Below are 14,160 nucleotides of genomic sequence, written 5' to 3'. Positions count from 1 at the left end.
TCGGCGCCCTCTTAGCCTATTAGAGCTGGTTTGTTCCTCCGGTAGTGACGAAATACAGACCGATAGCATCGTTTGACCCCGCCCTTCGCATCTTCAGCGGCCGAAGACAAACACGGAGGCGGGAAGCTACGGTTTAATAAGAGCAGCACCTCCCGCGGTCATTCGATAGGCCCGCTCTGTGATGTAACTCCTCCCTCTCTTGGGTTAATTAGCATTTGAAAACCACGCCCCCTCACCCGCGCTTTCCCACTTCTGCGACCAAGGAGCGAGTGACGTAGGCTACCTTCGGTTATTTCCCGAAGCCCGAATGCATTCGGACTCTTGTCACGTGCACCCGGCCGGCCAATAGGCGCTGGTCACGTGACCCGCCCGGAGGCGTCTTTCCTTTTCGCGTGAGCCATCGAGCTTAAGGCCGGGAGCAATGGAGGAATATGCCCGGGAACCTTGGTAACCGAGGGGTGGGGGTGGGAGCGGGGGGGGGCTGCCTCGGGGGCCGGCTTCGTAAGCGAGCGACCGAGCGTGTCGCACCTTTTGCTGGCGGGCTTCGGCTCCTTCGAGGCCGCGGGGGAAAAGGACGTTTGGGGAGGCCCTCCCAGCCGGCCGTAGTCGGGGCTCCTCCTTTCAGTTGGCCCCTCCTTCCTTCTCGCTCAGCTGCTCCTTTCCCTCGCTTCCCTTCCTCTGCAAGGTGCGGGAGGGCCGGTCCCATTTTGCATCCATCACAACACCCCTGTGAGGTAGCTCAAGGTCAGCGGAGAAAGCCATCGGATTCCCTCCCATCTCCGTGCAGGGAATTCTTGAGAAGGAATTTAACCCGCAGCCTAAAAGCCTGGGACAGGGGTAGGCAACCTTGGCTCTTTTATGACTCGTGGACTTCAACTCCCAGAATTCCTGAGCCAGCCATGCTGGCTCAGGAATTCTGGGAGTTGAAGTCCACGAGTCATAAAAGAGCCAAGGTTGCCTACCCCTGGCCTGGGAGATTCGAGCTGTACTGGCGCCTCGCTCGCCACCGTGGCTTTTGCTAGAGTAGCCCTAGCACTTATAAGACTTATTTACATTGATATACTTCAGTGTTTCTCAACCTTGCCAATTTTAAGGCATGTGGACTTCAACTCCCAGAATTCCACAGCCAGCATTGCTGGCTGTGGAATTCTGGGAGTTGAAGTCCACATGCCTTAAAATTGGCAAGGTTGAGAAACACTGATATACTTGGATGCTGTCTCCCCTCTCCTTGCTCCCCTCCTAGTTGCAGAAGCAAGCAAGGGCAGAACGCAGTTTCGGAAGCTAGTTGCGTAAAAGTCACAAAGGAACCAGCCGGCTTTTCAGTTTTTAGCACAACTCTTGGGCAGGAAGATAGAAGGGGGAGGAATCGCTCCAAGGTCACCCGGCGAATGTGATCAAACAGTGGGCGTGTGTATCCTCGGGTTTCCTTGCCCCGTCTCCATCTCTCTGCCCGCTCTCTTATGTATTTTACTGCTGTATTCTGGTGTAGAGTGCTTTGGGATGACTATTGGGGTACTACTGGAGCATTTTGAAAATAATAATAGAAAACATTTGTAGTCTTGTGTTTTAGATGTTGGCAGTGGTTTGCTCCGCCAAGCTTGTTTCTTTTGATTTAGTTTCTGAACGTTTCGTTACCAGACTTGGCAACATCATCAGCGGGATTTTCTTCTCCTATTTTCCTATATAAGCTAAGGAAAATGGGAGAAGAAAATCCTGCTGCTGATGTTACCTAGTCTGGTAATGTAATGTTCAGAAACTAAATTGAAAGAAACAAGTTTGGAGAGCAAACCACTGCCAAAAGCTACTTGAGCATCTTCACTTATCAGCCCACATGCAGTGATGGGATTCAGCCAGTTCACATCACTTCGGCAGAACCGGTAGCTAATTTTTTGTTGCCCAGGCCCAGAATGGACTTCCGGAAGCGGCATCCACACAGAACCGGTTGTTCACATATTTGAATCCCACCACTGCCCACATGTCTGTGTAATCAGTCAATTAGGAACTTGTAGATTAAGTGGATGCTGTTATAACTATATAGGTAATCCTTGACTTACAACAGTTTACAGCAGCATTGAAAAAAGTGACTTATGACCGTTTCTCACAATGACAACCATTGCGGCATCCCCATGGTCACATGATCAAAATTCAGACACTTGGCAACTGACTCATATTTATGACTGTTGCAGTGTCCCAGGATCATGTAATCACCTTTTGCAACTTTCTGATGAGCAAAGTCAATGGGGAAGCTAGATTCACTTAACAGTGTTACTAACTTAATTGCAGTGATTCACTTAACAACTGGCAAGAAGGGTCCTAAAATGGGGCAACACTCACTTTTAACAAATGTCTCACTTAACAACAGAAATTTTGGGCTCAATTGTGGTCGTAAGTCGAGGACCACCTGTAGTTGGTGTTGTTGTTAACAACCCAGTTGTCTTTTATTCAGAGAGATGTTTCATATTTGTGGCTGCATTTCAACATGTACTGAAATGTTTAGGAAACACTTGTGTGGGTCAGTATCTGTATCAAGTAACTTTTATCACGTGTAGAGTGCTTTCAGCCTCCTGTAATTTCTGCAATCCTTATGATTAAAACTTGTTTAAAATATTTTTGTCTATGATAGTTTTATTTTAGAAATTACATGTAAACAAATAAGTAAAAATGTATTTTAATACATTTGAGATCAAATGTAATGGGTGGATATTTGTAAATATAAATAAAAGCAGAGAATTCACATGAATTGGTTGTCAAGGGAGTGAGGTTTTTGAGAGGGAACTACTACTGTATGGGCAGCAGCTCAATATACTAGCATCTGGGCTCTCTATGCAGGTGATATTCTGTTGCAACTATTCTATACTTTTCCCCAAGCTGGTGTATGTGTCTACACGTAGGCTGGTAAATTGTTGATTACTTGTTTGTGCACGTATGTGTGCTTTGAAAAGGAGCTCACTTATTGGCTGCCAGTCTCAACAATTTTCATTTGTTATATTAAAGCATCAGTAATACATATCAGAATCATATTGAGGTAGTACAATATTTCAGAAAAATTAAATTTAAATATTTGTAGTATTTAATTAAACATAAATTCTTAGCATAACAGAGCTTCCTATGTGAAGAACCTACACTAACTTGTTTCTATCTGACAGCCCCTGGCGGATTGTGGACGACTGTGGTGGTGCATTTACTATGGGAATGATTGGCGGGGGTGTCTTTCAAGCAGTCAAAGGCTTTCGCAATGCTCCAGTGGTGAGTTCTACATATTTTATTTTTAATCTTTATTTCATTTGATTTTATTATGTTTTGCTCCCTTTAAGTAGCATGTGTTGTATTGAGGAAATGGAGTGTGTAGAGTCAACGTTCTTGTTTCAATGACATTTGCTATAATAAGTTTAGAGGCAGTGCTGGGATTTAATGTATAATATTTAGCTTTATGATTTAACAATTTGAAAAAATGGCTATTGTTTGCATCCATATGTATCTTTACTGCTCTGCAGTCTTGTTACTTATTGGTTGAGCTTGGAATTTCTCTGATCATCCAAACAGTACATTCTTAATGTCAGTTATTGTTTGATTATTGGTAAATCTGTTTCATAAATATAGTATTATTTTTCTCAGCTTGATACCCTCTACAGCAGACATGTCAAACACAAGGCCCAGGGGCCGGATGCGGCCCGCAAAGTGGTTTCATGTGGCCCGCGAAGCCATCCTGGAAACAGTGAGGGAACGGCCCCCATTGCCTTGGCCCTGGCCCAGGCCGGCCGGGAGCCAATGTACAATTTTGTGGTGGCCCTCTATGCTGAAACGCATTCAGTCTTAGCTCCACAAGGCCGTCTAGAAACACCAAGGAACCAGCCCCTGCTGTGTCGCCCCCGCCCCCTGGGTGCATGCTGGGGAGTGTCACCCTTTGTGAGGAATGAAGAAATGGACCATGCCTTGGCGCTTGCCCCAGTTCCACCCCCTTCTGCCAGAGACCCTCAGATCTGTCCCACTCCTGCCCAGGCCCCCACAGTCACCCTTGACACGAACAATGTAGAGCTGGCCATGCTCACCCAGTAGGCCACACCCACCCTGGCCACACACACACACACCCCGAGGGCAACCGCAATGCTGATGCGCCCCTCAATGAAATTGAGTTTGACACCCCTGCTCTACAGGGTTGGGATTACAATTCTCATCTGCCTGAGTTTTAGGGATGAGGGCACTTGTATTCAATACTTCTGAAAGATACTAGCCTGACTATAATGAGAGAAGTTCAGATAAAACTACCAAATCCTAAAATGTGTGTTCTACATGCATTGCTTGAATTATGAGTCCTCTTTAAGTATGGAATTGGTTAACCAAAAGGGTTTCTGCTTTTTTTTTAAAAAAAAAATTCAGGGTGTCAGGCATCGATTCAGAGGCAGCATCAATGCTATCAGAGTCAGAGCGCCACAGATTGGAGGTAAGATGAGGGGCTTGGCAGGGGGAAATGGGTGTCATAGGATATGCAGACACCAACAGATTACAGTAGTAGGAGTTCGTTATCAAGGAGGGGCTGGTTAGTGGTTAATGTTTTGAATAAAGATCAGGGAGAACCAGAAAAGTTCTGACGCTGTTGAAGCAGAGGAGTGACATTGGATCAGTCTGTTTCAGCTTGACCTACAGTATATCACTTTTTTGTTATAAAGATTTAAGTCTCTGGGGGGAAAAGGGGGAGAATATAAATTTGGGATAGAGCTATGCAAAATTGTGTAGTCTATTTCCAGAATGTTCTGCTGCTTCATAACAAGCTGATCTTAGAATTTGAGAGAAATGGTTTATTCATTTCTGGAAGTGAATCTTCTGCAGCATAAAGACCTTCATAGTCTTCTAGACATGGATCACCTCTTTCAGACAAAGTACTTTTTGATGGCTCAAATGAAGAGAAATTAAACATCACCGGCATGGACCTTGCATTTTGAAATCAGTTAATCCAACGGGAGGGGGGGTGTCCTTCAGCCATTACCCTGGTTTCATATGTCTCAGCAAGCCATCATGTAAGATTTGTCTGCCCAGCCTATGATGAGGGAGAAAGAGAAGAAGTAGGTGGCAAAAGACGGAGAAAAGAGAGGATACCAGGCAGAGAATGGGTGGTGGCTTCACTTAGCCCAGAATGTGTTTGAACTCCTATACAACTTATATATTATTCTGAAGAGAATGGAGTGCTTGGTTGGAGTTCTTTCCCAATCCTGGTATGTATTTTTAAAAATAAACACTCCAAGCAGTGGAAAGTGGGAATTAACTGAAATCTTCTCCAGCTTGGTGGCCTTCAGATGTGTTAGACCAGTTTGTAGAATTTCTAGCACAGCCATACTAGCTTGATACATTGGACGTGGACATCCAGTATATCTGATAGGCCAGTGGTGGCGAACCTATGGCACGGGTGCCAGAAGCGGCACTCAGAGCCCTCTCTGTGGGCACGTGCGCCGTTGCCCCAGTCCTAGGCCTTCAGCTGGGTTTTATGAAACCTTTTTGCTTTAGGCCTCCACCGCCGTGTGCAAAAAAAAAGTTCAATCAATCAGTCAATTTCAACTTCTCGCGGGAAAAAAAAAATCTTGCAAAGTTGGAATTGATTGATTGAACTTTTTAGTCCCACCCAGTCAGCTGTTACCACTGCAGCCATGCCCACCCAATGGGCCACACCCACACAATTGGCCACACCCACCCGGCATCCAACGATGCATAAGTGGATTTTGAGTTGCAGTTTGGGCACTCGGTCTCTAAAAGGTTCGCCATCACTGTGATAGGCATCAGATCGGGGAAGGTTGGTCTTTCTCTTCTTGAACACTGCAGTCCTATAAATAATTTGAGTAAAGCAAGTAAAGGTAGACCTCGAGTTAGGATTATTCATTCTGCAACTGTTTGAAATTACGATGGCAACTGGACAAAGGGATATACTTGAAGTTCCAGCCATTGCAACGGTCACATGAACAAAATTCACGTGCTTGGCAACCATTTCACACTTTATGACGGGTTGCAGCATCCTGCAGTCACGGGACCACTGTTGCCGACCTTCTCTGCCAGCTTCCTATATGGGGAAACTGGCAGGGAAGGTCACAAGTTGCTCAGATAAGTCCCTCTCCTCCCCAACCACCATGCCCTCTGTTCGCTTGCACTCGCTATCACTCTCCTTCCCCGCCCTCCCAGTGCTCACACACATGCACATACCTTACACCAGTGATGGCGAACCTTTTAGAGACCGAGTGCCCAAACCGCAACCCAAAACCCACTTATTTATCGCAAAGTGCCAGGGCCACATTAGGATTGTGGTGCCCTCGGGGGTGGGCATGGGGCGTGGCCCACTGGGTGGGCATGGCTGCGGTTGTCACAGCAAACTGGGTGGGCGTGGCTGGGGTGGGCATGGCCACCTCGATGTTGCTCATGGGGGGGAAGCCTGTGGGGGCTGGGCAGGGTTGGGGGAAATCCAGGGAGTCTCTGGCGGGTGGGGCGGTGGGCAGGAGGCCCAGCATAGATAGGGGGGAGGCACGCAATCCTAGCTGGGACTGGGGGGCCATGGTGCTGATGGGGATCTGGCTTTCCCTGCTCGAGGTGGCCTTTGGCTTGCTGGGTGTGGCGTGCTCTATCACCTCTACTCGAGCTTGCTAGCTGACCGCTTCACCACCTTGGTGCCTGGTGGGTCTGCCACTCTGGGCAGTGGCAGCGGCCTAATGGACCTGCACAAACTGCTGGCAGTGGTGGCATGCGTACCCACAGAGAGGGTTCTGAGTGCCACCTCTGGCACGCATGCCATAGGTTCTCCACCACTGCCTTACACCCTCTTTCCCTAGCCTTTATAAGTTTGTGCTGCACCACAACACACACACCCTCCCAATTCATCCATTGCCTGTGCCAAGCCTCCCAAGGCACCCCGCCCCACTGTACCAGCCCAGGTTCCTTACCTGAGACTCCCTTAACTTCTGAGTTAATGACCCATGTGTCTTGGGGTTATGATGACAACTGGGATTGGCCTGGATTGCCGTTGCTAAGTGATGTGGTCACTTGACATCGTGCTTTACAACCACATCATTTAGCAATAGCAATCTTGGTCCCAATTTCCATTTTTCCTTGAGGATTACCCGTAATAGTAATTTCTAAGTTCATATTACAGGTAGTCCTCCACTAACTACCACAATTAGAACTGGAATTTCTGTCATTACGTTGTTGTGGTTGTAAGTCTAAGTCAGACCCTAGTTTGCAACAATGTTTATAATGGTTATTAGTGAATTACTGGGTTGTTAAGTGATCGTGTGACTGCAGGATACTGTAATCTGTCATAAATATGAGCTGGTTGCCAAGCACCCAAATTGCAATCACATGACTTGATTACTTGCATCTATGAGACCATTACCTGCAGTGATCTGCTGTGAGATCTATTTATTTATAGTAAGCTATCATGTATCCTATACCTGTGCAGCAGTTTGTAGAATGAGATCACATGTTTAAAAATACCAATGTAAACAGAATAAAAAATCAATCTAAGTCATTTTAATTTTTTACGCTTTCCTACTTAAGTTGTTTATTCATACGGTTCTGTTTTCAAGAAGTTGACGCAACATTTGAGATTGCAGATGCTTAAAAAAGGCAAAGAGTTGTTTCTGTCTTTCAAGGTTCAGGTAATACAGTAAATTTGGAAATCAGTTGCTCAGAAAGTAGAATCTTAATTGCTGCCCATTTTTGAGAAACTGAGTATCTTTGGCAATAACTTTTAAGATTCTGGTGTATTTTCATCCAGTTTCCGTGTGCATCAAACAAGTATTTATATTAAAATTGCTTAGTACCAGACAATGGTTTTTTTCAATGCAAGTTATGAACAACTCAACATCCAACTGATTATTCCAAAGGCTTTTTTCTCTTTCTCTTCCCAGGGAGCTTTGCAGTGTGGGGTGGGCTTTTTTCCACCATTGACTGTGGTCTGGTGAAGATGCGAGGTAAAGAAGATCCTTGGAACTCCATTACCAGTGGGGCACTCACTGGGGCTGTATTAGCATCGCGCAGTAAGTGGTGTTTCTTAGCTCTGCCAAATACGCATCACCGATTTATCATCACTTTCTGATTGCTTACTTGGGGCTTACTGACTGCTTTTTCATTTAGGTGGGCCGTTGGCCATGGTGGGCTCTGCTATGATGGGAGGCATCTTGCTTGCCCTGATAGAAGGTGTGGGGATTTTGTTGACAAGATACACAGCCCAGCAGTTCCAAAACCGTAAGTTATAATTCTGAGAATAAAAGGTCCAAGAAGGAGGGGGGGATTTGGATTTGGGGGATCTGTGGACCTCCAAATGTAGTTGCAAGAAAAATCCTAGTTCCTTTTCATTGTTTGCCTTGATTCCAGGAATGCTGGAATTGAAATGTAATAATATCTGGAGGGCTAGAAGCCTCCATTACATCCTGGAAAATATATTTGGAGTACTGTTTTATACTACTTTTTTCATACTTTTTCATACTACTTAGTATGCGGCCCTCCAAACACTTTGTTGTATATGCCTCCCAGAGTCACTTGATTAGTGAAATGGGTGGCTGTATAAATTTGAAAAATAAATCCCCAGCAGCCTTAGCCGGCATTATCAATAGCGAGAGAGATGTAGTTCAAAATCCAAAGAGCCAGATATTAATGCGCCTGCCCTTGTCTATCACCTTGTAATGATACAATTTAGTGAGAATCTTATGAACCAGTTGGCGCTAGAAGCTGGGGAAAGTGGGGTGAAGTCAGTTCCACTTTGTGGTGAAAGAGGTTTTGGTTTTTCTAGTCCCCCCCCGTCAAAAGATAATGTTACTTTGCAGTTACCCAAAGTGTAAGAAATGTCTCTTCCTGATTTCCACATCTTTCCCTTTTTTTATCTCAGATCTTGGTGCCTCTGTGGGCAGGAAGCATGCCACATGCCTGTCCCCTCCATCTCCTGTATTTTAACACAATTTGTTACGACAATGGCATTTTGCGAATGGTTCTATAAATGTATTCCAGAGTTACACTTCTTGCCATGCTGTCTGGCACCCTCCTCTTCTTTATTTACAGATTGACATTTCAACCTCTTTTGAATTTTCTAATAGTCAAAGTTGAGATTTTTCACTTAATTTAATGAATCACTTCTCCCTTAAACGCCCACCTTCTTTCCTCCTGGCTTCACCGTTGTTACTTCTGCTTCAGAAAGTTTTCCTCTGCTGCTCCTTATCATGAATTAATAGTAGTCCTATATTTTCATGTATCACTAATGGGTCCTTCTTTTCTTCTTAGCTAATCCCTTTGGAGAAGATCCTAGTCAACTGCCTCCCAAAGATGGTTCACCGCCTACAGGATTTACAGGCTATGGACATTATCAGTGAGCCAGTGTGGGGCCTGGATCACTTCTATTTTTAGAATCGGGCAAGATTTTTTCCTCTTGAAAATAAGACATTCACCCAAGAGGGCAAGCAAAGCATGGAGGGGATTTGGTTCTTAGAGTTAACTTTTAAGTTTGGCGGAAGGGAGGGGCAAGGAAAACATGGCTGGGGGTTTGAGCTGTATAATAACTACCTCTATGAGGGATTAAGAAGCTTGCAGTGATGAAATGAGGTGCCCCAGGATTAATTCCATACGATGACGGAACCAACGCTTATCAGGAGAACTTGGAATCCTAGGATGACATTTGCCTGAAGAACTGGGGTGTGCAGTTACAATTAATTGACTATGGCAAATTTTAAAAGGCTGTTTTCCTGACTTTCTAAAGGAAGGACTCCTCCAATTTTCTCTGTTTGATGGGAACGCCTCTTAAGTTATCTTTTAAAAACCTGTAAACCAAGAAATGTGTTTTCCCAGACCTTGGATGAAAGAGTTATTGTAGCAAGGGGAAACTCTGCCACTCTAGCAGTGATGATATCCTGTGATAGGTTTCTTCATTGTAGGTCAGATCCCCGTGTGCTGTTGAGCCAGAATAAGAGATGCTGCTACATTGAATCCTCACCCCTTTCTTTCATTTAATAGTACTGTTGTTGCTGGTTGCTTAAGGTTTAAAAAAAAAAAACAACGAAGAGGGAATGACGATGGATCAAAACAGGGTTCGTGGCCTTGTCTCACCTTAAAAGGCTGGGTAGATCTCCCTTGGAACTAAGTTTTATTCCAATAAAATGCTGTGTCAGTTCCATCTTCAGAAGAACTAACCAGGACAGACTGGCAGAACAGAGAGTGTGCTTCAGTCTCTTAGTTGCCTAAAAAGCCATCTAGGATATTGAAATAGTGCTCTAGTTATAGATACCAAACAACCCAAAGCCCTTTGGGGATCTAAATTGACATTACTCCTCCTGCCCCTGCCAAGCCACCTCTAACCTGGCAATATAATTTTAGTTCCAGTTTTATGCACTTGGCCTTTGTGGGCTAAGAACCTCAATTCAGAATTCAAAAGGCCTATTAAGATAGGATTAAAGTTTTACAGACCTAGTAGTCCATTTTCTCCAGCTTGAAGATCTCCCAATGGTGCGGCAATTTGTATTTCAATTATCATTGTAAAGAAAGACTCTGTATCGTATTACAGATGTAAATACAAAACTGGCTTTTTTGCATCTGTTTTGTAGAATTTAATTATCCGTTTGACAAAAATGATAGTTACATAGGAAATGTCCCAGCAGTCATGCACAAGAAGCTTTAGAAACATTTGAACCAACTTGCTCCACTTGTTTCTAAGAAAAAATAGGGCTAAATCTTCCTTCTGTTAAGGAAAGATCTTTGATTCTGTTTCCCTTAATAAAGAGTAGCACTGTCGCCTGCAATGTCACAGTGCAGCCAGCATTATGATGCTTTGTCTTCTCCGGTGGACAAAAGGTTTGCATACCCACTAGCATTCATCATGAAGTTGATGGATAATTACAGTATTTGAAATCTGCCATGGCCTCTTCAGAGGTGGGCTTTTCATGATAACAGACTTTATTTCCTGGGATGGATCTGAAAAAGAAGCCAGGATAAATCGTTAAATGGAAATTAAATCTCCTCCACTACTTGTACAGTGGTTTTAAAGAAAGAGAAAGAAAGAAAGAGAAAAGCTTTACAATACTTGATACACGTTTGAGTTACTGGAAGAGTCGTGGCATCCTGTGTAGACACGGCTTTTGCCAGGGTTGTGAGAGACCTTACCTTGGTAGTTTTAACACGGTTTCCTAATGAGCACATCCAGCCTGAGTTGTCAGGCAATGCTTTGCACTCCTCTTCAGCCTGGCAGGGCTGCATATCACACCACCACTTCCCTGTCACAATGGAGGCTGTAGAAAAGAGGGAGACGCTTGTTACCATCCCTCCTTAAAGTCCATGGTCTTTATTGACGTTGGTAGCTTGCCCAGCGTGGATATGGCAATTCAGTAGGTTTGTGGTCAAGATGGAGTGCCTCTAGTCTCTCTGGGCCTCTTGGCATCAAGAGGTTATAGACCAGGGACAGATAGAACTTCTTGAATTCCACGCTGAAGCAACAGAAACTTAACTTGTCTCTGCCCTGCTTGAATCAAATATCCTGCTTTATCATGGAAGTTTTAGCATAATAAATTACTAATGCCATCCAAGGACTTTAAGACTACCATAACCCCTACTTATATCTGGCCTGAAAGAGCCAATATAGAACATGCATACAGTCATCTATTAAGCTACAACTATCAAGCCCTTTAATCATCTTTTCTTCAATCTACTTGCCAAGCTATCCTCATCCTCATCAATATCTGTTTATGCATGTTTGGTGTGTGTGGGGGGGGGATTTCTTCTTTATTTTGGATCCATGTTTTAATCTCTTCCCAGGATTCTTATTGCTTAGATTCTTGGTCCTCCTTATATCCACTTGGGTTTTCCTGCCACTTGGGGTTAGGTAGGAGGAAGAAAGATCTTGGCTCCTAGTACTTACTATCCACACAAGAAGGTTTGCCACGGGTTGTCCCAGCCACTTTGCCTTGGAGACAGGAGCACTGGATAGTTTGGGACCGTTCCTCAATATGGTTGCGGTTGCAGCAGCGTTTGATAGCAATCACTTTGCAGGTGCCCCCATCTGCGGTGGGGAGCAGTTGAGAGGAAAGATTGGAAAAGGAAGCAGCACTGAGGATTTTCATCTGCTGCACCTTTTTTTTTCTAACATAGAAGAGTAAAGGTTCTAATCTGGTGTCAGCTTCTACAGATGCCCACATATCCACTACTTTACCTCTTGTGATGTGACAACTGCAAGCAAATTGGAATGCATCTAGATCAGTGATGGCGAACCTTTTAGAGACCGAGTGCCCAAACTGAAACCCCAAACCCGCTTATTTATTGCCGGGTGCCAGGTGGGCATGGCCCACTGGGTGGGCATGGCTGTGGTGGATATGGCAGATGGGGTGAGTGTGGCCAAGGTGGGTGTGGTCACCTCGATGTTGCTCATGGGGAAGGATGCCTGTGGGGGCCGGGCAGGGTTGGGGGAGATCCAGGGGGTCTCTGGCAGTTGGGGTGGTGGGTAGGAGGCTCGTCCTGCGGGGTGAGGCGAGGCAGGGTGGGGGGGCCATTATCTCGGCAAGGCAAGGCCGGGGCAGCTGCTGCCTGACACCACCAGCCCCCGCACACAGAGGCTAGCGAGCGCATGGGGGCCAACAGTGTCCGTCAGCAGCCACAGCCTGCCGGCCCCTCGATCGACGCACTCTGGTGCTCCGCAGCCCGCCACCAGCAGTTCAGAGAAGTGCCCACAGAGAGGGCTCTGAGTGCCGCCTCTGGCACGCGTGCCATAAGTTCGCCACCACTGATCTAGATGATAGTTACTTGAAGTTGTTATTTGCATTACCAAATTTGGTATCACTTGGGTGGAGTTGCTTTGTCCTGTGATACTTTGGGAGCACTATGCTATCTGGAAGACTCTCCCCTTCACACTTTAAGAACTGAAGTATACAGTAATTCTATTTGGGTGTAAAAACAAATGGAGGTGCTCAAACAGTGATGTTAACAGGAAATGCACAAACTATTATCCGATCAGATAACTTGGGAAAAGACAATAAACTCAAAAAGTTTTCCAAAATGAAGGCTTGTATACTCAACCCTCCTCTTTCCCAGAACAGAAGGAACTCACGGATCATTGGGATTTGATCTATTGCTGTCTGGTACCAATATTGATCATGATGTTGACTCTGAATGGGAAACTCTTGAGCAAAAGATCCTGGCCGCATAAGAATGATGGAAACCATTAGGAATGCTGGAAAGGGGTGACACATCATGATAGATCTGCAAAAGAAGGGATGAGATTGCATAGAGAGAAGGGGAAAGGAAAATGGAATCCTATTTTACCTGGTACTTCTTATTTAACCTTCGCTTTTACATTGCTTGACTTTCACACTTTTGAAAGGTTATGCTAACATACAATTTGCAGCCCAGTACTGATCAGGAATTGCTTGAAGGCTATCTGACTCTGCTTTCTATGCTGCCAGTTCAAACAAAATATTTATTACTTTGGACTAACCTTACTGACCTGAATCAGTACCTTATTTTTGAGTCAGCACTTGAGCAGGTTCAACCAGCAGCGACACTTGTTTCAAAGGAGTTTGTTGTTTGTCGAGCCTAGATGAAAGAGGGCAGAATCTATTCGGAAAATCAAAACAACCTCACTACAACAACAGTTGAGTAAATGTTTATTTTCAACAAGAGAAACATACGTTCGTGTGTCGATTTTTACAAATAAAAGTACAGGTAGTCCAACTTAAGGACCACAATTGAGCCCAAAATTTATGTTGCTAAATGAGAAATTTATTAAGTGAGTTTTACGACTTTTCTTGTTAAATTAGTAACGGTTGTTAAATGAATCTTGTTTCCCTATCGACTGCTTGTCGGAAGAGTGCAAAAGGTGATCACATGACCCCAGGACACTGCAACTGTCAACGATTGTGAGTCAGTCGTCAAAGCATCCAAATGTAAATCACGTGACCATGGGGGAATGCTGCAATGATCGTAAGTGTGAAAAATGCTCATAAGTCACTTTTCAGTGCAGTTGTAACTTCAAACTAAGTCACTAAGTTGTAAGTCGAGGACTACCGGTATGACTTGTTAGTGAAGAGTTTGGATGCAAATGGTTTTGTGATGCTCTATGGGGCAGTGTTAATGTATTCATTCATTCTGTGGCATGACTGAGGAAGAAGACTTCTCATTTTTCAGCATATCTATAGATCAGTGTTTCTCAACCTTGAC

The 14,160-nt window shown here is 44.7% G+C and overlaps 2 protein-coding genes across 2 annotated transcripts; one reads left to right on the top strand and one right to left on the bottom strand.

The window, feature by feature from the left end:
- Nucleotides 1-360: 360 nt before the first annotated feature.
- Nucleotides 361-10,536, top strand: TIMM17B (translocase of inner mitochondrial membrane 17B). Its single transcript, XM_015814954.2, has 6 exons — nt 361-447; nt 3,147-3,246; nt 4,378-4,441; nt 7,884-8,012; nt 8,110-8,220; nt 9,250-10,536. Exons 1-6 carry the CDS (start codon nt 422-424, stop codon nt 9,336-9,338), a joined length of 519 nt encoding a protein of 172 aa, XP_015670440.1. The 5' UTR covers nt 361-421; the 3' UTR covers nt 9,339-10,536.
- Nucleotides 9,768-13,177, bottom strand: LOC114922510 (chemokine-like protein TAFA-1). The gene is made up of 4 exons (XM_029283952.1): nt 13,052-13,177; nt 11,870-12,010; nt 11,119-11,243; nt 9,768-10,929 (listed from the first exon to the last, which is right to left on the bottom strand). The coding sequence occupies exons 1-4, from the start codon at nt 13,164-13,166 to the stop codon at nt 10,912-10,914; spliced, it is 399 nt and encodes a 132-aa protein (XP_029139785.1). The 5' UTR covers nt 13,167-13,177; the 3' UTR covers nt 9,768-10,911.
- Nucleotides 13,178-14,160: the final 983 nt, after the last annotated feature.

Source organism: Protobothrops mucrosquamatus, unplaced genomic scaffold (assembly GCF_001527695.2).
Source record: "Protobothrops mucrosquamatus isolate PMUCROS unplaced genomic scaffold, P.Mucros_1.0 scaffold300, whole genome shotgun sequence".
Classification (NCBI taxonomy): Eukaryota; Metazoa; Chordata; class Lepidosauria; order Squamata; family Viperidae; genus Protobothrops; species Protobothrops mucrosquamatus.
Note: the sequence above shows the minus strand (reverse complement) of the source record. Positions and strands in the feature narration are given on the sequence as shown.

What these genes read in the sequence shown, in the direction of transcription:
- TIMM17B (XM_015814954.2), top strand. Translation starts at nt 422, where the DNA reads ATGGAGGAATATGCCCGGGAACCTTG. An exon ending in GAATATGCCCGGGAACCTTG is followed by an intron (nt 448 to 3,146) that starts GTAACCGAGGGG and finishes TCTATCTGACAG; the next exon opens with CCCCTGGCGGATTGTGGACG. An exon ending in GGCTGTATTAGCATCGCGCA is followed by an intron (nt 8,013 to 8,109) that starts GTAAGTGGTGTT and finishes TTTTTCATTTAG; the next exon opens with GTGGGCCGTTGGCCATGGTG.
- LOC114922510 (XM_029283952.1), bottom strand. Translation starts at nt 13,166, where the DNA reads ATGGTTTCCATCATTCTTATGCGGCCAGGATCTTTTGCTCAAGAGTTT. An exon ending in AGATCAAATCCCAATGATCC is followed by an intron (nt 12,011 to 13,051) that starts GTGAGTTCCTTC and finishes TCCCCACCGCAG; the next exon opens with ATGGGGGCACCTGCAAAGTG. An exon ending in CAAACCTTCTTGTGTGGATA is followed by an intron (nt 11,244 to 11,869) that starts GTAAGTACTAGG and finishes TCTTTTCTACAG; the next exon opens with CCTCCATTGTGACAGGGAAG.